Source organism: Gavialis gangeticus, unplaced genomic scaffold, assembly GCF_001723915.1.
Source record: "Gavialis gangeticus isolate Ggan-Ray unplaced genomic scaffold, GavGan_comp1, whole genome shotgun sequence".
Classification (NCBI taxonomy): Eukaryota; Metazoa; Chordata; order Crocodylia; family Gavialidae; genus Gavialis; species Gavialis gangeticus.
The window spans coordinates 90,570,739-90,597,086 of NW_017729024.1; the positions used below are offsets into that span (position 1 = coordinate 90,570,739).

Below are 26,348 nucleotides of genomic sequence, written 5' to 3' on the forward strand. Positions count from 1 at the left end.
GCAGAGGGCTGGGGGGGAAGGTGCCTGCCCCTCCAACAGTGGGAGGGGGCGGGGGACACTTTGGGGTGGTGGGGAGCTGTATTGCGGGCTGGCTGGGAAACGCTACCCAGGGTAGCCCAGGGCGGGAGGTGCTGCAGGCCTCCCATCCTCCTTGTTGCGGCCTGTACCAGGGTCAGACTTGCTCTGCTGCCGCCCGCATGAGGCAGAGCTACTGTAGACCCTGTGCTCTGGCCCAGCCAGTATAGGGGCAGCTGGGGGAAACAGCGGAGCTGTGGGTAGAGAGCGAGGGGAAGAGCCCAGGGGCATGGGGGATATGGGATTGGAACTAAGGGGAACTAGGAGGGCCTGGTGGGGACACAGTGCTGCGGGTCGGGACTGCAGGGCACCAGCAGGGCCAGGGGCTGCGGGCGGGTAGTAAGGCGCCCCACAGGCGCGCTCCTTCTTCCAACTGGCACAGGCCCCTGCACTAGTAGGAAGCAGCAGCCATAGGAACGGGAAAAGCCAATGGCCCCGCCCCATGGAACGCCTACTGCCCCCCCCGCAGCCTATAGCGTCACGGCTGAGGGCCGGGGAAATGTTCCTAATGCCTCTAGTATCATGGCAGCGTGAGATCATCAACGTGCGCTGCGGCGAGTGCGGCGCGCACTAATGACTGCAGGGGCGGAGCTGTGGCGGAGAGAGGGGGTGGGGCGTGTTGCCGGAAGGGGTTCAGCGGACGGGCAGTGCGGGACCGCGGCTGCTTCCGCCGCGCGCGGTGGAGGCGGAGCGGTAACGGCTGGGGGACACGGCGCCGCGGTGAGTGCTCGCCTCGCGGCCTGGGCCCCGGCCTGCCACAGCCCTCAAACGGGGGTGCCGGGCTGGGTCGGGCCCGGGGACGGCCGTGCCCTTCCCCCCCTCCCCCCCGGCTCTGCCTGGGAAGGGACGGGGCGGGGGCGACTGCTGCAGTGTGCGTGTGTGTGTGTGTACACATGTGTTTCAGGACGCTGGCACTCGCGGGTGGCCCCCGTGGCTCTTTGCTAGACCATGGAGTATATGTTGGTCGTTGACCCTGCACACCCCGAGAAGCTCCTGCACAGGCAGAATCCACTCAGGGCCGCAGGGGTCTGACATTAGCGCACCCTGGCCAAGCTGCGGTGGCTTTGTCATCAAGAGCTGCATAAAGGCCACTCAAGTGTTGAAAACTGACTCTGACCTAGGGGGCAGTTGGTATCCTCCCTTATCACAAAAGCTGTACAAAATGCTTTGGGACAAAGTTACAAAGGGATTTAGGCACCTGAAAATATTCATGAAGAGTCCCTTGTTAGGTTAGGCACCTTCTGGAAGTCCCTCTACACCTTTAGTTGCCTAAACTGCTTTGTAACCAGGTTTTTTTTTTCATGGCTGTGCAGATATATCTAAATGTTCTCGCACCAGTGGTCTGTTTTGTTGACACCTGGGTTGAGCCCTTCCACACACGGTGTCCTGGTAGAATCGAGTCTTAAAACTTGGGCTACAGCAACCTTAAAAAGACCCCTTTATGATGGAAATGTGCTCAGAATCTAATGTTAATCTGAAATCAGTAGTAGAGCCTTAATATGCAGAAATATGATAATCTGCAGATGAGACAGGTGTCACCAAGTGTCAGCCACCATTGGAGTTATCTTTTAAGTACGTAGGATATGGGTCCTGATCAGATGTGTAAAGTGTAATGAGGAAAATCGTTGTGTTTCATAAATGTATCTCTGTTCAAGCTACTTGTCTTGACCTGATTAAAATGCTGCTTCCTTTTATTTTCAGGTGTGGCTTGTTGAACTGAACAGCAGTTACAATGGGAGATGCTATGAAACCTTCCTTTGCCAAACGAAATAAGGAACGAGGAGTCTCAAATGAAGATGAGTTAAGGAGAAACCCTGTACAACAGGACTTCCAAGTTATGGATGATTATGGAAATAACCATGGCAACAAAACCGAAATGGGCTTTCAGAAGAAAAAGGGACCACCTCTTCATTATGGAAACAGTCCCCGGAAAGGAGCGCACAGTGTTTTGAGTAGCCCAAATTCATTTAAAAGTTTGGGTCATAGTCAAGGGGCAAAGTTAAATGATGCCCAAAAAGACCAGATTAAGAAGTGGATATCTGATGACCATCGTGGTACTTCAGAGAGCTGGAGAGAGTACAAATCTACTGTCCGGATTCCCATGCTCAATAGGACAAGAAAAGACTCTTTTCAGGAGGTTGAAGGTACAGGAAGCAGGAGTGTAAGAAGACAACAGCAGAAAGACTTGACAGGTGAAGAAATATCAGACATACAAAAAGGAAATTCTGGTAATGAACACATTTTTACATAGTTTCTTCTAGTAAGATTGCTTTCTGTGTGCTTGTCTTGAAAGTATGACTTCAAAATTCACTATAAAAAAATTATGTTTTATAACATGTAGATGTTGCAAAAATGTTGATTGTACTAAGCTGTAATAATTTAAGTAATGTAGTTACAACGCATGATGCAGAATTTGTTTTCTTACTTGGCCTGCTGGGAAATTTTTTTGGTTTGGCAAGTTTATAAACATGTAGATATACTTGTGATGGCCCAGTCTGCAGTTCTCGCACATTCCCAGTTCAGTTTGATCAAATTTCACTCATGAGGTGGGATTGAAGAAATTGCTACAGGAGCACATGATAAAGTTGCATGCAACTTTTTTCAGTAAATTGGGAGAAAAGGTTAAGAAGAAGAAAGGCAATGTATAAATATCGTGTTCCTTTTCCAAGAAGATCATTTTGTGATATAATTCGCTAAATCAGAATCTGTCATTGGAGCACTTTTGAGTTTGAAAATTATATTCCTTCCTAAAGGAGAGCAGAATAAAGTCTGTACTAAATCAGTGCATTCACAGCTTTTGTCAGTGTTATGGCAGTGTGTTGAAATAAGTGATCAGAAATTTCTGATTTATTAAGTTTTCTTTCTTTTCTTCCCCTGAGTGCCATCCTAGGCCTTCCCTGCCAACACTTATTGGAGGTACTGTGTATCTGTCTTTTCCTCCATGCTTTGTGTTAAACTTTTGGAGGTAAACCATGCTGACATGGGGTATACCTGTTGTCCCTTTATTCATGCTTCCTTTAGATCTTGTTCCCAAATGCCACTGTGTAGAACTGTGTGAGGAAGACCTAGAACTTGATTAAAGGAGGATTTTGTTAAACTGATGATGATGATTTGTGTTCAAAGATATAAATACGGTAATGAACAAGGAATGCTTTTAATATAGGCAAGATTAAAAACAATGTGGAGGTATAATGAAGTACTGGAAAGAGGCAGAAATAGAGCTATGATGAAAAACTATTTTTCCCTCTATTTTAGTTCTTAGAAGAGATTAAATAGGATTGTTTGACACACAGTAGTGATATTTCTAAATACCTTTCTCTCCTTTTCCCTTTTTGTCTGTCTTATACAATTATGCCTTTCCTAGGTTCTTTTACTGAAGTTATCTCTTAGATTTTTCACAAGAAATAATGCTTGTATCGTATAACAAATGCATGGATTTATAAACAGCAAACAAAATCTCCCATTGTAAAGGAAAAGTCTGAAGTGTCTAAACTGTATAGAATCATGTTTAAAATAATATACAACAGCAGTCCATGAGGACTTAATTCTCACTCTGATTCCTTGTGATAGATTTTTACCAAGAAAGGAGAGGACTAACTTTTTTTTTAAATAACACTGAAGATCCTAACACTTCTTGCCACTTCCCTTGAGTGCTGCTCCATCTCCCCATCAGCTCCTTCCTTCTGTAAAACTGCCATAGAACCTGGAGCTGCCCAAGTTACAGCTTGCAAGTTATCAGTCACAGTCTCTTCCTCCTAATAGAGGCAACATTTTTTGCTTGACTGCTGTTTAAACACCACTGAACTGGTGACAATCCAGAATGAATGAAAGAAAACTGGATTTCTAGATTGTAGCTTGATCTGGATATTGTCTCTTTGTGGCCATAGCTTATATTTCAGACTCCTTCCGTACTTGACTCATGCCTAGTGAGTACATGAATCTAAAATATACTGGGTTAGTGAAAACATGCAGATCCATTCACCGTGTTATAAGACTTTCTCTCTGACGGACAAGCTATTCAACCGGACAGGTAAGGATGTCATCTTAAGATGGAAAAAGACTGGAATTATAGGATTTCTTTCATAAGAATTAAAAGAAAAAGAAAACCATGAAAACCTGGCTTGCTTTGCCTGTAATTGTAGACTAATAAACTAAGTATTAACCATCCACCATTAAATGATGTTACGAGTCTCAAATCACTTTTACTATTGCTGTTTAAAACAGCTATTTCTTTGCTTGCTGAAATAAATACTCAGTTGGCATAAGCAGCAAAACTTCATGTATAGCCATTTAATATGTAAAAAAAAATTAAATTTTAGACCGGATCCATCTATTCTGAGTAGGTGACATAGTTAAGAGTAAAACTGAATAACATGGAAAGCTCAGAAATGTTGACACTTATGGGGAAGAGTAGTTATAAGTTAAGAGATGGGGTAACACCAAAGAAATAAAATGCAAACAACTTTTGATATCCATTTCTTCTGTGTACTAGGGCATCTGGCAGGGTTCTTTCTTCTGTCAGCTCCTGGCTTGTAGGCACCAGGCATTATTGAAGACCACCAGGCCAGCCTGCTTCTGGAAGGGAGAAAGCATCTGAATGATACATTATTCTCATCAGTAACTTTGTGGGCAGTAAGCAGCATTTGGAATAGTAGTGCAGGAATTTGTCTTGTGTACTTGACCAGACAGCACTACATTGCTTCATACATGGCAGTAAATATGGCTCACAGATTAATTCAAATTTTGTTTTCTTGCTTTTATAAAACAAACAAACAAAAAAGTTTAGAAATGACGTGTTAGAAACCTGGCAGACAAGGTTCATTCCTATTTTTCAATGTCATATGAGATTAGTTAAGTCCTGAAGCAGTAACTGGATATTCACAGACTTGAAATAAATAAATAAAATCAGTGAGTCTAGGATACCTGGTACTCCCGTTGTATTTCAGACTTCTGAAGAGCATGTAAAACCCTTTTGTGCCTATCCTATTAACTTATGCAGGTTTTTAAGCTTTAAAAACAGGAAGCCCACTACATAAACCACTGCAGTGGTTTATGTGCAGCCGGGGACTTTGCTGGCAGCTTTGTCAAACTAGAGGAGTAAAACCCAAAAGCTCTAATCGGCTTCCTGCCTGCCTTTAAGAATTTGAGGGCCAGAATTCTTTGAGTGAATAGACATTTTTGTACAGATGAATTGACTGAATGAAGCAGGGAAGCTCCTGATTTCTCCTCTTGATTGGCAGGAGAAGAGTGGTGGCCCCCAAGTTACTGCTGAATGAAGGCATGAAGAGTTGTGTTCTAGAGCAGGGATTGACAGCCTTTTGCCAGTGCATTAGCCATGGCTGTGGGCTTGAAATCACTGCACTCTTTCCCCTGCCCACAGCAGAGGAGATGGGTGGCACAGCACAGCTCTGTACCACCAGTTTCCTCTGGCCTGTGGGCCATAGGTTGACCCCTATTCTAAAGCATCTTCTGTATATCAAGAGGCAGCAGGACTTTTTGGTACTATGTGATGTATTGAAGCAGCTCTGGCACTAATTAATTATTGGGAAGCAAACACTTTGTATTTAAGTTGTGTAACAAAGCGAGTAAAAATGAGCTTTTGGCAGTAATAAAGATTTTTTTTCTCAAGTCAGACTATGAGCCAGTGTATTGGGGCAGAGTGGCAGAACTTAAATGTCCTTCAAGGGATGAGTGTTGGAGACTAAACAGGAATGGCTTAAGGCACAACAGGAAGTGTGGCAATGTAGATGCTGCTTAACAAGTCTATTAATTATAGCTATTGAGCGAGTAAGGTAAAGTTTTGGAGGCCTTGCTATGGACAACAGTGAAATGTTCATAATCCTCTTTATGGAAAGATAGGGATAGCAGAGGTAGACTCTAAAGTTAGTCACTAGTAGGGAACACTCAACGTAAAAACAACATCTCTTCTTTTTTCTGGAGTTGTAGATTTATAAAACATCTACTAGACAGTTATATGGCACCTTTTTATCAAACTGAAATCTAAACTAGTGCTAGGTATAAGTAGTTTTGGCATACTCTCTTCCCAGTTGTGGCATTTCATACATGGCTGTTACCCTGTTAAAGGAACGAATAAAAAAAACACTTAACCCTTGTTTGTAAACTTACATCGGTGAGAAGCTAAATAAGCAAAGCATTAGTGAATGCCCACAAAACTGGGGGAAAATAAAAACCCTCTAATTATTTTGTCCTGGCAGTTCTAGGTATTTCCTATAACTGTTTTTAAAAAAATAGGAATTATTATGTAACCTGCCTCTCCTGAAAGTCAGCCTTCAGGTAGTATCCCTGAAACACTTGGTACCCTTTCTTTGTACTTGTTGAAGTTTTCCTGCTTAAAATCAGTACAAGCAAAAATCTGTTGCCAGTGTGAAAACTACAGAATAAGAAGAAGAAAAGAAGTTGAGGGAATTTTGTCAGAGGCATTCAAGCCTTTAAAAGACTCAACATTCTGGCCAATATTTTGGTATTTGCATGAGAGGAGAGCAGTAATTTCAGCTTCCTGAAAGCTGACTTACATTTACGCACTTCTACTGGAGCCAAAGATTACGTTTTACCTGTATACTTTGGACCAAAAACAATTACTGTTGCACAAATGCTGACAAAGCTAGATGCAGTTTGGAGACAATATGTACATTCACACTTCTGCTAGAAGTTTAGCTATAAACATAATAGTTTATTTCTTTTGCACAAATTTACAATTACATTAACTTGTTTTTTAAGTAGGTGAGACCTATTGGTGTGCTTTATCTACTATTTTGTTATTTAATTGATTATTGTAGTCTAAAAGTAACTTCACCCAGTGTATTGCAGTACTTAAAGAAAGCATGATGCTACAATTCTAAAAGCTTGCCTTTTGAGGGAATAAAAACATGCATTGCTATAATATCAAGACTTCAGTTGAGAGGGAAAGGAGTTTTGGGAGGACATCTTCAATGTATGTTAAATCACTTCAGTTGGATCTGTTTGGACCTATACCTCTCATGTGATACTTGCACAGCATGCTGTCGAGGCATAATTTAGCTTCTGTGGCATTAACTTGAGCTTCATGTAGTGAGGAGCTCAGGTAGGTTTAAGTTTCAAAATTTATTGCAATTTCAGCACCAGTAGATGAAAGCAGGTAGGTTCAGAAATGGAATATAATCCTTCTCTGACTTACCGGCTGATTAAAGAATACTGAATATGTTCTGTCTTCTCAGTTTATTACCTTGGGATATTTTATGCGTATCAAGTTGACAGTAGAAACTGTCATTGTCTTTTAACTGTTGTTGCTCAGACAAGAATGTGCTATTAGATTGTCTGACTTCATGGGTCAAAGGTTGGTTGCTATAACTTAAGTCCCATAGCTGGTAAGACTCTAAATAAACATGTCATAGGATATGGCGTGAAAATATACAAAAGTGTACTGTTGCATTTTTTACAAAGATAATGACTTGCGTATGACAGGAGAAGGCAAATTCTGTGACAAGTAGGTACCTGTGTCTGCTTCTGCAAGTGCATTAATAGAAAGAAGTAAGATAATGATATAGAACCATTCATTCAACACATGTTCTGGTAACTCTTTAAGAAATGAAGAAACATAGGAAACCAAGGAGATCAAGAAGAACTACTAGAAAAGAAGACTATGAGCAAGATGAAGATATGGAAGGCCCTGTCATAGATGAATCCGTGCTGTCAGTAAAAGAACGACTAGGGTTGCAGCAGGCTGAAGAACGATTAAAACGAGACTGCATTTACAGGTTAAAGAAGGTGACATTGGCTTTACATATATACTATTTTCATATTTTATCAGTCTGCAAATAAGAACCCAAGGTGCCCACTTACCTAAGAATTGCACTTTATTTAGCTACTGAAAGGCCTGTTAGTAATGATCAAATCTATGAAACTTACTTGTGATAAAATGGGCCCTTAATGGACAGAAAGAACTATAAATTCAACAGCAGGCTTATGTGCCTTTGTTATTTTCAGTGTGTACTGTTACAGTTTATTGCACCTCCCTCTTGAATTTCCAAATAGCTAGGCTCTAAGGTTGGAATCAAAAAAGAGGGAAGACATTTCTTTTTTTAACTTTAGAACATCCAACTAGACTGGACTGGTATATCAAATGAAGATGATATCTTCTTGTAACTTAGTGTGTTGACTTTTTAGCGACCTCGAAGCTATCCAGCAGCCAAGTATACCTGCAAATTGTGTGATGCTCTGATTGAGTCGGTGGCGTTTGCTCATAAGCACATTAAAGAGAAAAGGCACAAGAAAAACATGAAGGTGAGTTAATAACAGCTGTAAATTGGTAACAGCTAAATACATATAACGCATAGATTTGTAAAACTGTTTTTTATTCTGGTAATAATTAAGTTGCCTCAAGTCTTTCCTTGTTGGTTCTTGCCATACTTATTGCCCAGAGTAATATACTTTGACTTTTAGGAAGTCTTTTGATACAGTCTCCTGCAACGTTATTGCACGCAAACTAAGGAAGTATGGATTGGATGAACGGACTGCAAGGGAGCTGGCTGGCTCATCAGGCTCAACGGGTAGTGATCAATAGCACGAGGTCTAGTTGGCAGCCAGTATCCAAATGTATTGCCCCAGGGGTCACTCCTGGGACCAGTTTTGTTCAATACTGTCATTAACAATCTGGAAGATGGGAAGGATTGTGCCCTAAGCAAGTTTGCGGATGACACCAAGCTGGAGGATGTAGCAGATAAGCTGGAGGATAGGGTTAGGATTAGGAGTGACCTCGGTGAATTGGAGGATTGGGCCAAAAGAAATCTCATGAAGTTCATCAAGGACAAGTGCAAAATCCTGCACTTAGGATGGAAGAATCTGATGCACTGCTACAAGCTTGGGACCAACTGGCTAAGCAGCAGCTTCAGAAAAAGACAGTAAGCTGAATATGTCAACAGTATGCCCTGTTGCCAAGAAGGCTAACAATGTACTGGGCTGCTTTAGTACGAGTGTTGCCAGCAGATCAAGAGAAGTAATTATTGCCCTCTGTTCAGCATTGATGAGGCCACATATGGAGTGCTGTGTCCAGTTTTACACCCCCCTCCCAAAAAAAAACTACAAAAAGGATGTAGACAAGTTAGAAGGAGTCCAGTGGAGGGCAACAAAAGTGTATAGGGGACTGGGCCCATGACTTGTTAGGAGAGGCTGCGGGAACTGGGCTTATTTAGTCTGCAGAAGAAAAGACTGAGAGGGGATTTGATAGCAGTCTTTAACTACCTGAAGGGTGGTTCCAAAGAGGATGGAGCTAGCAGTGGTAAAAGATGACAGAACAAGGAGCAAAGATCTCAAGTTGCAGCAAGAGAAGTTTAGGTTGTTTATTAGGAAAAACTGTCTTACTAGGAAGGTGGTGAAACACTGGAACAGGTTACCTGGAGAGGTGGTGGAATCTGCATCCTTGGAGGTATTTAAGGCTCAGCTCAACAAAGCCCTGGCTGGAAAGACCTAGTTGAGGATGGTCCTGGTTTGAGCAGGGGGTATTTGGAAGGCCTACACCCTAGCTCCATAGTATAAAAAAGGATACAGAATTGCTAATTGGGGTAAATAATGTGCATTCACACCAAACTTCAGTAGAGTAACTGAAGAGAATCACTAAAATATGTTATGGTATGGTTAACTTTAAAGGAAAAACAAGAAGAGCAGCTGCTGACTACCCTGCCTCCACCAACACCTTCCCAGATACAAGCAATTGGTGTTGCCATTGGAAATGTTGTGCAAGAATTTGGCTTAAATAATGAAGATCTGGAACAAAGGTCCAAAATAAATACAATGATGGAAACTTTACTACATCAAAAATTGCCAGGTATTACTTTTGCCATTTTGTTTGTGTGCTAGATATTATTGTCTGTCCTTTTTTTTTTTCCTTTCTCAAAAGAGTAAGCTTAATCTCACATTTGGTATGTTATAGTATGAATATAGGATTTTAGTATAATGGTATGCTATAATATATAGTATTTATTATATGCTAGCATAATATGTTCCATTTGGGGATATGTGACTAGTATTTCAGCTTGAAAATTCTAAGTCATGTCAGGTGCCAGTAACAATAAAGGAGCAGCTGGTATCAGGAGGACATAGGAAAGTCCTAGGTTTGGCTGTGACCTTGACCCCTTCATCAGCGGGGTTGTGGGAAGGAAAAAGCAGAGCTGCTAGGTCAGCTCCTATTTTGGGAAGACTCTTCCTTACTCAGGGCAATCTTCCCATAGCTATCTATGTACACGCGCTCTAGGCTTGGAATCTGCTGGCAGTACAGTAAAGTATCTGCTCCCCACTTTAGGATGTAGACTGCTATTGATTTAAATGCACCAAATTCTTTTGTTTGCAGAATGCTCATTAAGGCTGTATGGTTCTTCAGGTAGCAGATTTGGTTTAAAAAATTCTGACATAAACATTGATATCCAGTTTCCAGCCAGTGTAAGTAAGACGGCTTTTATTATAAATGTCTGTGATTTTTGGATTTATTTTACACACACAACCTTCATAATAGTGCAAAATCACAATAATATTTTTACTGAAATGCATCAACTAATTGAAAGTCATCCTATTGAATGTTGCTATAAAAATAACATTTTCCTTTTCCTGTTTGCGCTACTTGTAGCAGTAATATTATTACTTTTCTTTGAGAATAGAATCTTCCATCCAAAGAACCCAAAGCACTTCATAAACACTAGTGAATTAAGCTCCATCTCCTACCAGCCCAGAAAGCAAACGGAGATATTTATCTCTGGTTCTGGCTTCCCCAGCTGTAAAATGAGGTAGTATCTTACAGTAGGTCATTCAGTAAATGGAATATACCTTGGGTTTTATGCTAGTCACTTTATGCTTTGACCACAAAAGGCATAAAGGATTAGAAATCCAACTTTGCACTTCTTATGCTGTTTTTAGTGCAGTTCAATACTGTATAGCCAAGAGATACTTCAGACTACAGTAAACTTTTGATTCTGTCCTTGTCCTGCCCCAATAATAGCTGGTTTGATAGCTCTGCATAATTAAACTCCATCTTTCATGCAACTCTGCATTAGGGCATGGGAAACCTTGTGACTGCCAGTACCTAGTGTCACAGTGCTTGTACAGAAGAACCCTTTGAAGCGTACAGGATGGAGTATGCAGGTCTTACCCCATGATCTGTAGCTGTTGTTGGTATACCTGTATGATGAGATGGAATAATCTTTTCTGGAAATCAGGGCGCTGTTTAACTTTTTCTTGAAACCAGGGTGCAGATAGTTAGGCAACTCAATCCATATTTATATCCTTAAAATAAAACATTCTTTTTAAGAAGCCTTTACATACTGACAACTCCCATTAACTTCAGTAGATTACTTGACCTTTCTGAAACTTGAACCAATTACTTTAGATGATTAACTGGAAGACCACCAGTTTAAAAATCTTTGCCTTTCATGTGTGAATACTGGAAATCTGTCAAAAATGATGCCACCAAAGTTTTTGTCTTTCTAACCAGAACACGGATGAGCAGCAAGTCTGTCACTGACTGGTTTGTTCTGTCTTGGTGTTTTTTTTTAATACCAAAGACTAGGTCACAGTCCCATATTTTAGGTTCAGTGACCGTTTTACTGTTTTTCATGGCAGTGTATCTGCCAACAGATAAAATACTCTTAAAGGCTCTGAGATGGTTCAGGAGGAAAGGACACTTTCCTGACATCGGCCTGAAGACTTTGCTGTTTTAAAAGTTATACATTTAAGTAGTTCTCAGAAAGAAAAAGGCACAATGCTTAAAAAAATTATTTTCTAAAATATCTTGTTCTTTGCAGGTCCCTGTGCCTGTGGTTTAGTATCTTCAGCCAGTTCCTTCTCAGTTTATTCAGCTATATGATTAAAGATAACCTTGATTTAGATCAGTGTTTCTGATTTGATTCTCATTGATCTTCACCAATAATAAGCTCTGCCAGCCAAATCATGTTCTAAACAATATCTGTACCACTGTTGTGTTTCAAAGGTGTGTTCCTCAAATGTGCAGAAATGTAATCCTGTGCTGTCTTGGTCAGCTCACCGCTAACCAATGTAAGAAGTATTTAAAAATAGTTTTAATTAGTAAAGGCAATTGGTTTCCATATATGTGTCAGATTAAATCTATCTCTTGAGTGAGGAATCATTTTTCAGAGTAGGACAACATTTAAAAACATTTCATTATTTTAGTGTTGTAACTTCTATTTAACTGATATATTTGGGTATCATTTTGCAGATGGCTCAACCAGATGTTCTCTTAGTTGTACAGGAAAGTCTGAAAAACAGTGGTAAGAACCAGAACTTTGCTGCTTTGTTTTATTTAAAAATCATTTTTTACCATTACCAGTAGTTCGAGTTCCATAATTCTTAAAACGGAGACATCAAACCAGGCACTTACCTGACTTAGAGCAATGTAAATGGTTAAAAATGCAGTACACCATGTGAATGTCTACAGAATTAGTTGTTTCAGTTTTATTTTCAGGTTTCTGGCTATGGTAGCTATAATACCTCTCATGTATTAGAAATTCTAGTTGGTGTGTTTTTATTTTCTCCCCCCACTGGAGATGGAGATACCATCAGACTTAAAGAATTCTGCTGCCTCTTTCCATTGTTTAGATTGTTAGGGGTATTTTATATAGTATCATGGGTAGGCATGGTGCTTCTGACTTTAAGGCATAGACTAAGCCCAAGAATTTAAAGTTCTATTTGCACACAGAATGATGTGCTAATCATTTTGACTAGCTCATTTCAAAGTTGTTTGGAATCTTGTTGTTAAGTTTAAAATACAGAAATGGCCTTGAAGGATTTTAGTAATGTCTGACTCTCTAAATGAAAGTAAAAAGGCATGTGATATCAAAGCAATTGACTGAAAAGGAAAAGTAAGAATGGAAAAGAGTTTGATGAAAGAAGTGAATGGGGAGTGAGGATTATATAAAGTAGATACAAGAGGACTGAAAAGCACAAATACGAAAGGAGGCAATGGAAGAGGGCCTGTTAAAGGCAGGCTAGTATAATGTCAGTTAATCTGCTGTCGTATGTTGATATATTGTCTTGGAGCTACTAGGAAAAATGGTCTTAAGTGGCTTCTTTCTGTTTTTTCATTTGAGATTTACTTCCCGCCCTTTCATTCTCCACCCTAGCTCAAGAATTACATTTGTACAGTCCTCTAAAAAGTACTGAACTTACTCTGAATTTTAATCTATGTACAGTAAAATGACAAACTAGATAAAAAGATGGAAACTGATGTTTAGCATGTGTGTTTGTTTATAGCTAGTGTATGTGTTATTGACCCTGCAGTGTTCATTTTTCCTTGCACTGCTTAAACACAACTGCTGAACTTCTTTTCCTACCAGCAGTAATGCTGTATAGGTTAGAAGTGGTACAAGGTACATACCACATTTTTCCCTTTTATACTTTGAAAACTTACTTTATAAGATCATCCCAGTACTGGCCTGACAGACTTCCCTTACTTGCTAGAGTTCGTGGACAGTATATTTCTACGGAAATCTAGGAAAATGAGACCCCCTATTTATCTGTATCCCTTGCAGTAAATCAATTTCCAGGTAAACACAAAAATGTTTATCAATATTTCTTAATGTGTTTTATTTTTTTCCCCCCCCAGAATCTTTTATTGATGTTGATGCAGATTTCCATGCTAGAGTACCAGTGGTGGTGTGCAAAGAAAAGCAAAGGTCTCGGTTGTCAATTTGTCTGTTCTAAATAGCATATAGCAATGTAAATTACACATACCAGCGCCTGTAAATGATGCTTCTGTACTAAATTATTACAGTTCCATGGATGTTGAGAGACAAACTAGGAATGGACTTGCCCATAAGTATTAGGCTAGAATAAGAGGGTAAGGGTTATTCTGTCCTCACCCCCCTTATCACCAGTCCCCTAAAGAATAGCTGCTGTTTTTAGCATGCACCCTGCTCTCTTCTTGGGATGATAGCTAAAGTACACAACTTGCTTCTTCATGTTTAATGCAGATTTAATATGTGTTTAGGAAACTTTAAAGAAAATGTGAGGGCTGGTTGTTTAGTTTTTAGTACCTTGTTGAGAAGGGCTAGACATGTACAGTATTTATTATTCTGCACATTTAACATATACTGCTTTGGATTCATGAGATGTTCCTTTATTTAGCTATTGACACACTAGCTTACTGTTATGTGACCTTTCTCTTGTATGCATCCCTATACTCTAGAAATGGTTTATAAACTCTTTAACTGTGTGTGGTCTATGAATTAGGATAATTTTCTTATAAGTAAATTCACAGTAGATTTAATTCAATGAACTAAAATAACTTGGTTACTAAAAGCAAAAAGAAAATTCAGAAATTAAATGAAGCTGCCCAGAAATTTAAAATGTACTTTTAAAGGGTTTTAAATGTTTACATTCCAAATCTAAAACACACGCATTGCTTGCCTCCTTCAATTGTAAATGTTAAGTCTCTGAGGCTGTTTAAATCTCTCCTTATAGCTCTAAGCCAGGGGTGGGCAAAATGCAGCCCAGGGACTGGATGCGGCCAACCAGGCCATTTTGTCTGGCCGGCGGGGCCCCTAAAAAATTTAGAAAATTAATATTAATCCGTCCTGGTCTGCCTGTCATGGCCCTCGATGGCTTGCCAAAACTCAGTAAGTGGCCCTTTGCCTAAAACAATTGCCCGCCTCTGCTCTAAGCTGTAATGGTTTTTAGGATTTCATCTGATATCATCTTTTTAAGACTGTTGCAGGGTTTTTTATTTAGTTTCTTCATTGTTTCTAGTGGCCTTGTCTGTAAAATAAGTGCAGGGAATGAAAATGCCTATCTTACAACAAACCACTTGGCAACGCTTGGAAAACTAGAACCTACGCTTGTACCACTAGTTATTGCCTTCAGATACTGGGCAAAGGTGAGTCTTTATCTTGTGTAATGTTTTTTTATCTAACATATGATGAGTTTCTTAAGCATGCATCTAGGTAAATGTCAGCTGTAAATGAAAGTGTAGGCATATCTTGGTTTTTACCACAAGTAGATGTTTTACCATAACCATAATGATCTATTAAACTCCTTTTTGTGTACTTGGTGAGCTTCTAGCTCAATTCCTAACAATGCTTTCAATGTAGAAAGTACTACCATTTATATCTTTTTTGTGCATCTATTCATCTTTATTCCATGCACCTGATCAGCAACTGCAATAGTGCTTTGGGTGCATAAGAGATGTTTGCTGCTCTTTCCAGATTATATGTAAAGTATTCTTAAATTGTCAAACAAGGTAATTTTTCACATTTCAGATTACTAGAAATTAGAAAGAGCTCTGGTGAAGAAACATAAGAAAGATGTTTTCTTATGTGATGCTAGTAGCCAAATGTGAATGATGATAGTATGTTTCTTTAATACAGAATGTCTATTTATAATGGTGAACTTAATCATCTTTGGTTACGCTGTTAGGCAGTGTTCTGTTGGGCTGGACAAAGCTTTGGTCACCAATTCAATTCAGAGGAGTTTCGGACCGATTCAGTTGTCAAGTCTCTGATACTGAATAGAATTGAGAGACCCATTAAGAGGTCTGAATCTAATCTGAAGTCTCCAAATTGACTTGGAGATTCAGATTGGCTGGAGAGAGGCAGGCACAGCTGGGCGGCTGCAGGTTCTCCTGCTGCGCGGGGGGGCTCTGCTGCGAGCCCTTAGAGGCCCTGATCCCCGCTGCTGCAGCCTGGGAGTGCGGGGCTGCTTTTTGTTAAGTGCCAAGAGGCTGGGCTGAGCGGGGGATGGGGCCAGGCAGAGCAGCCATGGGGGCTTCTGCCCCTGCCCATGGAGAGGCAGGCACAGCCAGAGGAGCCGTGGGAGAACCTGCAGCCACCCAGCTGTGCCTGTCTCTCCCTGGCCTATCTGAATTGTTGAATCGGTGCCAAATCTGATTCGGCTGACTCAAATGGGAACAGTGATTCAAATCACCAAATTGAATAACTGTTCTACAAATTGGTGGAATCCAGATCCAGACCAGAATCAAATACTTCCCTACTCACACAGGCCTAGTGTTCTGACTATACATTTATTCAGTAGCTTCAGAATGTGCAACTACAAAAATAAGATTTGCAGTTGGTTTCGAGTTTGTTATACCATTATTGTTTAAATTGAAATGGATAACTTTTTTCAAAGATTTATAGGAATTACATGCCTGTATCTTGTTGTTTCATGTATAATCCCAGTCATAGCGTATCTTCTGGCTCCCATGTCCAGAAGCTTATCAGAACCAATATACATAGAATAAGTCATTTCAGTATGTTTATAGTGTACAAGTAAGCACAATAAATACATGAAGCCCTTCTAAATCAAACCTATACTTTAATATGGAAATAAAAAGCTTTGTCCAAGTGTTAAGTCTCTCTCAGCACTTAAATTGACTGACTTTTGCAAATAGGAAATAATTTATACTTGTAAAGATGATGTGATATGATGCCTGATGCAGAGAAACATTAATAATTATTCCTTCTTTTTTTTTATAGCTGTGTTGTGTTGATCATCCTGAAGAAGGAGGCTTGCCACCTTATGTATTTGCTTTAATGGTGATTTTCTTTCTACAGCAGAGGAAAGAACCATTTCTCCCTGTTTATTTTGGATCATGGGTATGCATGTTTAAGTATTTTTAATCTGAATATGGTAACTTCTATATTTTTGAGGTACAAGTATGTAATAACTTACCTCTTCCTTTTTCTGGGTCAGAGGTAGAAAAGGCTCTTAACAAGAACATGTGAAACGTGTTAAATGCAGAGGGGGAGGGGAACTGTTAAGTTCTTCAAACTCCAATATTGAAATGCCAGAATTAAAATTATCTGAGCAAATGTAGTTCAGCTTCTCTGGGCATGTGTATTGACAGACTTTAGTTATATAATCATTTTTCCCCCACAGGATTCCAGACTCATTCACTGCATAGAACAGAAAGTGCTCACTTAATGAGATGCTTTTTATATTGTCTTCCCCTCATTGTTTAATGTGTGGCCCCATGCCTCACTTACAGCACATTGTTCAAACCTGCTGTGAAGGCAGAATTATTAATTTCCTCATAGGACAGTCACGTGCACAGACATTCATATCAGAATGCTTCAGAAATATTAAAAATAACTTGCTTTGGCGTATTTCTGAGAAGTTAGGGAGGTGGTTATCTCCATTTTACAGGTAGGAGAATTAAAGCATAGAACTTAAGTCAAAAGAATTAACTAATTTTGTGTGTCCAGTTTAAGAAAACTGGGACCTGATTTCTTCTTTGCTCAAGTATGTAATAGTTATATAATTCGAGGGCATTTAAGGCACTTAGCCAGCGAAATGGCTACAGGTGCTGAAGATACTGAGACATTGAGTGCCTAAGCCAGTAGAGACAGTTTTAGGCACGTACAGAAATGAACTTGAAGTACGTACAGGTCTTAACTGGCAAGACCACAGGTGTCTGCTAGTTTTAAATTCACACTCTTTGGCTTAGGCATCCAGCTCCTACCTCTGTTTTCTGTTTCTCTGTGGTAGAAGCAACTCTGTTCTGCAGGGCAGCTTTCAGCTGCCTTCTTTTTCTCTTTCTTGCAGTCCCCAGCCTCATTCTCTACATACATTTCAGCATCAGCAGTCAGAAAACCAGGGCCTACATAAATCTTCTTGACTCAAAAATTTGTGTTCACCTTTAGAACCGATCCATTCTTTGCAGTGTCTGAAGTTGGGGTCCCAGGGGAAAAATAGTAATCATATAACTAAAGATTTAATTATCATGTGCATACTCAAGGGAATGAATTAAGGTTATATAAAAGATGCATAGTTCTTTAAACCACTTAAGTGACTTACTAGGGCTTAAGTATTTTTTTTAAAGTGTGGGAGGAATATGCAAAGCATGGCATAACCTTTGTCAAACACTGATTGTTGCATCACATCCTAAGTGTGTGTACAAATGTCCATTTGTAGAGGCTTCAAAAAAAAGAAAAGGGGGGTGGGAACTGTTTCTTGGAATAAGCTGCAGCTCTGTTCCCAGCATAAAGCTGTGAGCAATATATTACTATGCCTGCATTTTTAAGTTGAGGGGAAAATTCTTGAAGTTAGTTAAGAGTTTTTTTCCATGCGGGGGGTGGGGCAGGATTTAAATCTTAGTTTTGAATGACTTGGGGTGGGTGGTTTTTAGGGGAAAAAAAACCTGACCAGTCTCTTATGTCTATCGTAAATCATGGTGATTTTGATCACCGCTAACATATTGACTGTTTTCTGGATACCATGGGAAAAGTGGGTTTCATGTACTCCAGGCATGAAACATTAGACAGTTTATCTCTTTCTCTCTCTCTCTTTCTGTTTCCTCCAGATAGGAGGATTCTCACTAAACAAGTTAATGAACTTTAACCTTAAAGAGGTTGAGAATGATATTGTGGTCTGGGAACAGAATCCTGTGGATGATTCTGCCTCTCCAAAAGAAGCTTCTCCTAAAAGGGGCAAGGTCTGAATAATTTCTCTTGCTTGATAAGAGAGTCTCTTGCTACTTGTGAATAATCCAATTCTTTATATTTTTTAAGTCGAGTAAAATTGTGAATTTAGGTGATCTGCCAAAGTGTGTAGGTGTAGGTTTTCTGGTACTGGAAATCACATATGGAAGTTGGTGTGCCTTCCTAGCTTCCCCAAGAGAGAGACCCTTACTGATTGTATAATAACTATCAGCATGTTTATCACGATTCTGAGAAATAGCTTAACTTCATAACTGCAAATCTAGTTGCACTTGTACAAAAAGAAATATACAGTGTAGAAATGTACAACTAGAAATGTACAGTGTAGAAATTATATTTTATTTAGTAATAGCTAGCTATAATTTTTGAGAAAATGAAAAATACCTAATTGTAGTTGGTAAAATCACTATCAGTTTTAAAATATATAGCACAAATGTATTTTAATTGAGCCTTGCAAGATAATGTATTGGATGTACTTACACTTTTGTAACTCTGTGTAGTATTCTTTTAGTTAAGGCCACTAAAACAGGACTAATTAATGAAAAACAGAGACATTGCCTTCTAATGCACACCATATTCAGTCTATAATAGAAAATAATACAGTGATTATTGCATCTTTTTTTGTCTCTTTCACATCACTTAACATTTTAAATTGCAAGTTTTAAAATCTTGTTATACTCTCATTTAACTCAGTATGTGCATATATAGTCATTAGTACTTTATATATAAACTTCTGTTGCAAGAAGTTGTTTTGTACGTACATTAAAACTGAAAAAGTCTAATTTTTTGTTCTGTAATTGACAGGTTCCCTTAGTTTTTGATTTGGGACATCAGTGTTCAGCGCCAGTTGGGCAGCTCTGGGTAGAACTATTTCGTTTCTATGCCTTGGAGTTTAACTTGGCTGATTTGGTTATTAGTATACGACTCAAAGAAGCAGTGTCTCGTGAATCAAAAGACTGGCCTAAAAAGCGTATTGCTATAGAAGGTATGTGAAGTTTATCGTTAAACTCTGTGTTTTGGACTCTCCGAGCTCCCAACAACACTACAATGTAAAAAAGGAAATCAGTTTAAGCAGTCTGTCTATCAGATACCATCAAATGGCTTTAGCCTAGTATTTCATTCAGTATATATAGTGTTTCCTTCAGCCTAGTATAGCGCTCTGATCTGTTGCTATCCTGCCTTTTAATACAGCTTATTAATTTAAATATTATCTATTTTAATGTTGTAAGACAAATTAGGGCTTATCAAACCCTTTTTTGTTATGTTTGGTAATGAAGATGCTGACTTAATTCTATTCACTCGATTCTTTTTTTTTGTTCTTCCAGACCCTTACTCAGTAAAAAGGAACGTGGCAAGAACTCTGAACAGTCAGTTAGTTTATGAATATATCCTTCATTGCTTAAGGGCAACTTACAAATATTTTGCCTTGCCTCACAAAAAGCCATCTTCATCCAGCAAGAAAACCCCTCTGAATGCCAATGCAGAAATATCACAAAAGTTAAAACCTGAAAAGAATGCCATAATGCATGACACTGCTAATGTGCAAAACTTAAGTGATAAAACAGAGAAAGTGTTGGCAGGTGACTATATTAATAACACAAATGTATGTTCAGACATCCATCAGGCTCATACAATTGATTCCTCAAAGATTTTTGATGGCTCCGAAAGCCTTACAGAAGAAGAATTGGCAGAAGATATAGGACATTTGGAAATTACCCAGGAAGATTCAGATTGTGTGATTGAAGAGATTATTTCTGGTGATAATGAGGACTTTAAACCAAGCTGTGAAGAGACAGAAAGTGGAAATGAAGAGGAGGACGAGGAAGAGGAAGAACACGAACAAGAGAGAGAATGGCCAAACAGTTTGGTAGCTGTTAATCAGGATTTGGATGAAGACAGTGAAAATGGAGATCTCCCTATTAGAGCAAATGAGCGTGATATTGAAACATACAATATTTCAGACGTGGAAGGCTTTCAAAACACGGCAGTTCCAGAGAGTGGTGAATATGGCTTAGAGTGCAGTGGGATACTGGATGAGAAGGCTGATATTGATGAGGAGAGCACAGAAGGTACTGATGAGCTAGATGAATCTCTGAACAAATTTGCACCTCCAGGACAGGACCAGATATCTGAAATCAATAATTCAGATGATGAGGATGAAGAGGAAGAACAAAGTCTGATCTTAAACCAGACAGAATGCGGTGATATTTTGACTGTCGAAGGTGATCTGGACAACACGTACACTGGATCTGGAGATGAAGAAGCATTATCTGAGGAAGAGGAAGAATTGTCCATCCCTGTTAAATATGAAGACAAACAGTTGGAAGAAAATGTAGAAGAATCCCTGTTGGTAGATTTGAGTAAAGAGGATGTTACTGAAAAAGGAAGTACTTATGAAGAAAGCACAACAGTAGAACAACTTATTGAGTCTGAGTTCTTTTATGAATTTAATAGACTTATTTTTACAAAGGGCAAGGTAAACATTTAACATCTAGCCAGCTGGCAGCATAATTTAAACCTGGTAGAAATTGATATAAAAATATTTAGATTTATTAGAAAAACGTTTGCTTGCTTTGTTTTTAAAATCTGTCTTGCATTCTATTCATACAGTCTCCTACAGTGGTATGTAGCTTATGTAAACGGGAAGGTCATCTAAAGAGAGATTGTCCAGAAGACTTCAAAAAAATTGAACTTGACCCTTTGCCAGCATTGACGCCCAAGTTTTCAAATATTTTAGATCAAGTTTGCATCCAGTGTTACCGTAAGTTGTCAATACCAAGGTCCCTTCTCCCCCCACTTTGTTTATGCTGGAGGATAAAATGAATTGTCAGAAGATTACATACTGTAGGTTAATGGTACTGAACCAAGTCTAGGTTAATGTGTAAATTACACCTGATTTTTTCATAGGTCATTATAAGTCTCGTCAAAATTGTAGTGAAGGATGTAAAATTTTAAAGTATGTCGGCTGACCTTCTGGAAGGCTGATCTGAATGTAGAGTCAGTGTAAGCTTCTGTATATTTGGCTCCTCGTTTAGGCATCTCCGTATAGACTTGACTTCAGGCACTGCCAATGCCCTTCTTAACTTGGACCAATACCTTTCTTCTTGGTTATTTATTTCATTACTAGAAGTGGCCATGTGACAGAAAACCCTAGGAGGAACAAACAGAACAAATATTTACAAGGAATAACATGTTAACTCTGTAGTTCCCTACCTATTTCTGTATTTAATTGTTTTTTTCAGTATAATTTTTTCAACTCTAACCAGGCCCAATCTGTTCTTTGCGTAATGTACTGTATATTTGTGTTCAAGAAGAGAAACACGTACTCCTTTCTCTTCTCTGTCTTCCTTTCTGTATGTGGCAACACTTAACTATTTGCTGTTGACCCTTTTTACATATTGCTGTGCATGAATTTGTTTTTCTGTTGTTTTTTAAGAGGATTTTGCTCCAAATATTATAGAGGATCAGGCTCGTGAGCATATACGTCAAAACCTGGAAAGCTTCATCCGAAAAGAGTTTTCAGGTAATTTTATGTTGTTGTTTTATATGTTCTTACTTCAGCTTTAACTGCAGGGGGCTGAGGGCTCAACAAATGTATTGTGTCAGTATAAAGGATATAGGTTTTTTGTTCGTTTGTTTTTTTAATACTCTACCTATTTACTTGATCAAGATTCTCCTAGTTTAATATTAAGTTGTTTAATAGCAATTTCTACATGATGATATGGTCTTGTTCCTATGCATATACCATTTCCTGCCCCTGTAAGGCATATGCTCTCACTCTCTCTCTTTGTGTTTCTTTTATTCTTACTTTTAAAAAAAATCAGTTGCAGGGATTGGAAAACTTGAAACTGGTATGGAGTTTGTTTTTTGTATGTTAAATTTTGCTTGTTAAGAAATAGCTATGCATCGCCTCAGCACAAAAGAGTAACAGCAGGTTAAGAAACTAGCAGTTGCAATTCAATAAAACAGTTACTGTATTTACCCAAATCCAAGATGTCTCTGGATTTAAGATGACCCGCCCCAATAATTACATTCTATACATGGAACATTTTTAAATATTTTTCCATGTATAAAATCTAATTATTGGGGTTTGTCTTAGATTCATCATGCCGTGCCTCCCCCGCAACTTTCCATCCTTGCTCCCTGCAAATGCCTCCCCACCCCCTGCTCCACTGCATACCCTTCATGTTGAATGGTTAGACAAAAACCTCATCTTGCATTTGAGTAAATAAGATGTATAGTGTTTTTAGCCACACCTTGCTAGCATTAAAAAGACTATTTTAAAGCATTTTAATCCTTTCAAGATGTCTGTAAACTTGCTAAAACCTCATGATAACCATTTTCAAGCTCATGATCAGAATTTCAAAAATATTTTTAAAAGGCAGATTTAGAAAATGGCTCCAGAATTTCCATTCTTCTCGACATGTTTTGATTTTTATCTGATTTCTAAAAGTAGAAGTTGACTGGACCTTTTTCTCTCTTTAACCCAAACATATCATAATTTTTAGTATATTTGACATAAATGTTCATCATGGCAAAAATACCTTTTCAATTTCTGATACCTTACATTAACTGAATTAGAACCTATTAACTTTGCAGAGCTATCTTCCTTAAACGAACAAGAAATTTGCCTTATTTATTAAACAGCCCCTTTAGAAAGTAGTTCAGTGTTTAACAGAGACATGGTATAACTGGGCCAGTTCAAAACCATGATTGTACGTCATGTTTTTTTATAGGAACAAAGCTGAACTTGTTTGGCTCCTCAAAAAATGGTTTTGGCTTCAAACAAAGTGACCTAGATATCTGTATGACAATTGATGGACGGGAAACTGCTGAGGTAATTTGCAGAGCATTTTTGTACAAATATGTACATGTAGTTAAGTTGTTCAATTTTTTTGATTCTATGACAAATCTTTTTATAAAGAACCTTCACATTAAGAAAAAACTCAAGTTGTCTGAAAAATCAGGGTGCTGGATTCAGCATTCCTGCTCGCTATCACTCACTGTCAGCTAGATCATCGTCTTATAAGAATTCTCTCCCTCACTGCTTAATTCTGCTTATGAATTCTGCAGGGAAGTGATAATATTTTTCAAGGAAACTAAGATGCATCTAGTTCAACATTACAGTTCTGCTGCCTAATAAACTAGAGAGAGAACGAAGAGTGGGAAAGGAGCAAGACCTCCTCTGTTAATTAACAAATGTTTTAAGTGCAAATTTACTTAAAAACAGAATATTAAAATATCAGTAGTGTTGACCTTGTCTTAAGCTGCACTTTTTAAAACTGGTTTTGTATTATTGCCGTTGTCTGTATAATTATATGCCATTTACTGATGTCAAGCAAAGAGAAGTTTATCTGCTGAAATGGCTTGGTTAAAACCCTTTCTAACTGCTATAATTATACATAGCTTTTCTAAAATGTCATGGGAAGCTCTTTGTAATCAACACAGAATAGTTTTAATACATTGTAATCCTTTCTTACTTTTATTTAATTTCAGGGGCTTGATTGCATAAGAATTATTGAAGAATTAGCAAAAGTACTCAAGAAACAGTCAGGTATCTTTCCTGAAAATAAGTGTCTTAGTTCTTTTTACATAAATTTGTAAATAATTCATAGAGTGAGGTGGTTTAAGGGCATAGTGCAAAATTACTGTTGAGGAATAATGAGCCTAATATTAGCGGGGTGGAAGCCTTAGACCATAAATACTTGCATTTCTTCATTTGCTTAAGTAGATCTGTTAAGTGTTTTGATGTTCATAGGGTTGCTGGTACACATTCATTTAATGGTGTGATGACAGGAATGTACACATGCATGGCAGTAGGCATGATTTTGGGATCAGATCCCATCAGGCAATTACTACTTACCAATGCAGGGGAAGCCCAGGATTATGAGCCCAGGCTCCCACTGCACTTTTCCTGCCCCATGTTCCATTTAAGGAACTATGGAGGCCAGCCACAAAAAAAGTGTTTACACATCTTTTGTGGACAATTTTTGTGGCCGGTTTCCCATTTTGTTGATCCTTGTAATTCCTTGAACACATATAAAGGTTACAGTTTATGGTGAGATTAACAGAGTAATCTTGACATCTTCAGTGTAACACATCTGCCAGGGGTCTTGGACTGGGTCCATTTTAGACGCACAGATACTATGTCTGCAAACTGTGTACATAAAAACAAGTTGTAAGCTGAAGCCTGACTGAGGACTGAGCCACTAGTTATACTTTTAACTATCCATTTCTTGATACATTATCATTGAAACAGCTGGTAATATATATCATCATTAATACTATTATTAATGAGAATATCTTTTTATATTTTAATGCCTTTTATGAAAAAATCATATATGGTTACAGTGAACTAATCTCTGTCTACATATCAAGTTACTAGATATTTAAATGATTTCCATTTAGTTTTTAGTTAATGTTAAAAGATTAATTTTGCATTATATTGAATAGGTTCTGTGCTTTTTTGATGAGTGTTTTTGAAATTAGTGTTGTAATGTAAATTGATTTTGTTATGCTCTTAATAAAGAGTTCAAGTTTACCTTTGATATCTTCCAACTGATTGAAACCTACTGCAGTCTTCGGAGAGTATTATTGGAGTACTTAATTCCATGTGTTGTTGTCTTCAAGTAGAAAATCAATCATTTCAATATTCCATTTTAGGTCTAAGAAATGTCTTGCCCATAACAACTGCTAAAGTCCCAATTGTCAAATTTATCCATGCCAGAAGTGGTCTTGAAGTAGACATCAGTTTATATAACACACTAGTAAGTATCTCTTAATTTTTTTACATAAACTGAGGGAAGAATGGGACATTATCATAGGGATTTAGCATGCTTTTTCTTTTCATGATGCAGTAATCATTGTTGTATATCACTTAGTGCAGTTAGATTCTTAGAATCTAATCCACCATTTATCTCTGCCTGGGTAGTCCAATATAGAATTGAGAGCTTTAAAGTGGCTATTTCTTATTAAGAAGGTAAACTGTTTAATAATACCAATCCTTGGGTGTTTAGATCTGTCTTCAGGCTTTGGAGGGAAAAGAATAACATCCTAAATAGCAAAAAGGCCATTGCCACATGTCTTATGAGCAAGGATTGCTTTGTATCAGGACTATTTGAATTGTCATGAAATAAGGAGATATCTCCTGGACTGCTATGGAGAATTAGGTTGGTAAAAGGAAGAAAATGTTAGCTTAAAGTCCTCTTGCTGGCATGTATGTCCAAACTGAATCTGTTTATAGATTTCAGTTTGAACCCTGAACATGGGTTTTGAAGAAACAAAAAAAGTTTGTCAAGTATTAGAAAAATGTTTTTAAACTTTTGTATCAGTGTGTGAGGTAGATCTCAGGAATGTTACTTTGTGATGAAAATTTGTTCTTGAAGGTTACCCACTTGTATGGATCAGTCAGATAGCTCTTGTATCTCTGGACTGAAGAGATGCAAGTTTGGAAACCATACCAGATATCATCTCCCAGAAACCTTTTGAAGGTGCAGTGTTAGGTTAATGCTTTACTTCTCTCAGATAATATCCTTCAAATGATGCATCGTATCATTTTGTGAGCGGATAAATGTTAGAAAAATGCTTTTAAGGTCTCCTTAACAGAGCATAACATTATCTCGATGAACATGTCTGTTCTTGATAAAATGTCTTTCTAGTGTCAAGGACCGTGCATTTGCTGCTGCTGGGAATGCAGTAGCTGCAGTGTTTGTCTATGACTTTGTACTGAAGGCTAGATACAGGCATTTAGTTTCTACCAAGAGAATTGTTGTCCTCTCAGTCAAAAGCAAAAGTGTAGAGATGTTTAGATTTTTTTTCTCCCAGAGCAAAAAAAAAAAAAAA

At 38.5% G+C, this 26,348-nt stretch overlaps 1 protein-coding gene across 3 annotated transcripts in view; it reads left to right on the top strand.

Annotated features, from left to right (window-relative positions):
- The first annotated feature begins 693 nt into the window (after nt 1-693).
- The window catches only part of ZCCHC6 (zinc finger CCHC-type containing 6), a 40,284-nt gene continuing 14,629 nt past the window's right edge, over nt 694-26,348 (top strand). Inside the window, exons 1-18 of one of the 3 annotated variants that reach the window (XM_019517368.1) lie at nt 694-795; nt 1,777-2,303; nt 7,658-7,839; nt 8,239-8,355; nt 9,718-9,895; nt 10,418-10,506; nt 12,293-12,344; nt 13,679-13,748; nt 14,821-14,947; nt 16,545-16,664; nt 18,371-18,502; nt 19,311-19,491; nt 19,832-20,982; nt 21,117-21,267; nt 21,943-22,029; nt 23,243-23,343; nt 24,003-24,060; nt 25,170-25,273. In XM_019517368.1, coding sequence (XP_019372913.1) covers nt 1,808-2,303; nt 7,658-7,839; nt 8,239-8,355; nt 9,718-9,895; nt 10,418-10,506; nt 12,293-12,344; nt 13,679-13,748; nt 14,821-14,947; nt 16,545-16,664; nt 18,371-18,502; nt 19,311-19,491; nt 19,832-20,982; nt 21,117-21,267; nt 21,943-22,029; nt 23,243-23,343; nt 24,003-24,060; nt 25,170-25,273 — 3,396 coding nt within the window. In that variant the 5' untranslated portion in view covers nt 694-795; nt 1,777-1,807. The remainder of the gene's footprint in view (nt 796-1,776; nt 2,304-7,657; nt 7,840-8,238; nt 8,356-9,717; nt 9,896-10,417; nt 10,507-12,292; nt 12,345-13,678; nt 13,749-14,820; nt 14,948-16,544; nt 16,665-18,370; nt 18,503-19,310; nt 19,492-19,831; nt 20,983-21,116; nt 21,268-21,942; nt 22,030-23,242; nt 23,344-24,002; nt 24,061-25,169; nt 25,274-26,348) is intronic. The other 2 variants (XM_019517366.1, XM_019517367.1) reach the window with 2 other exon arrangements.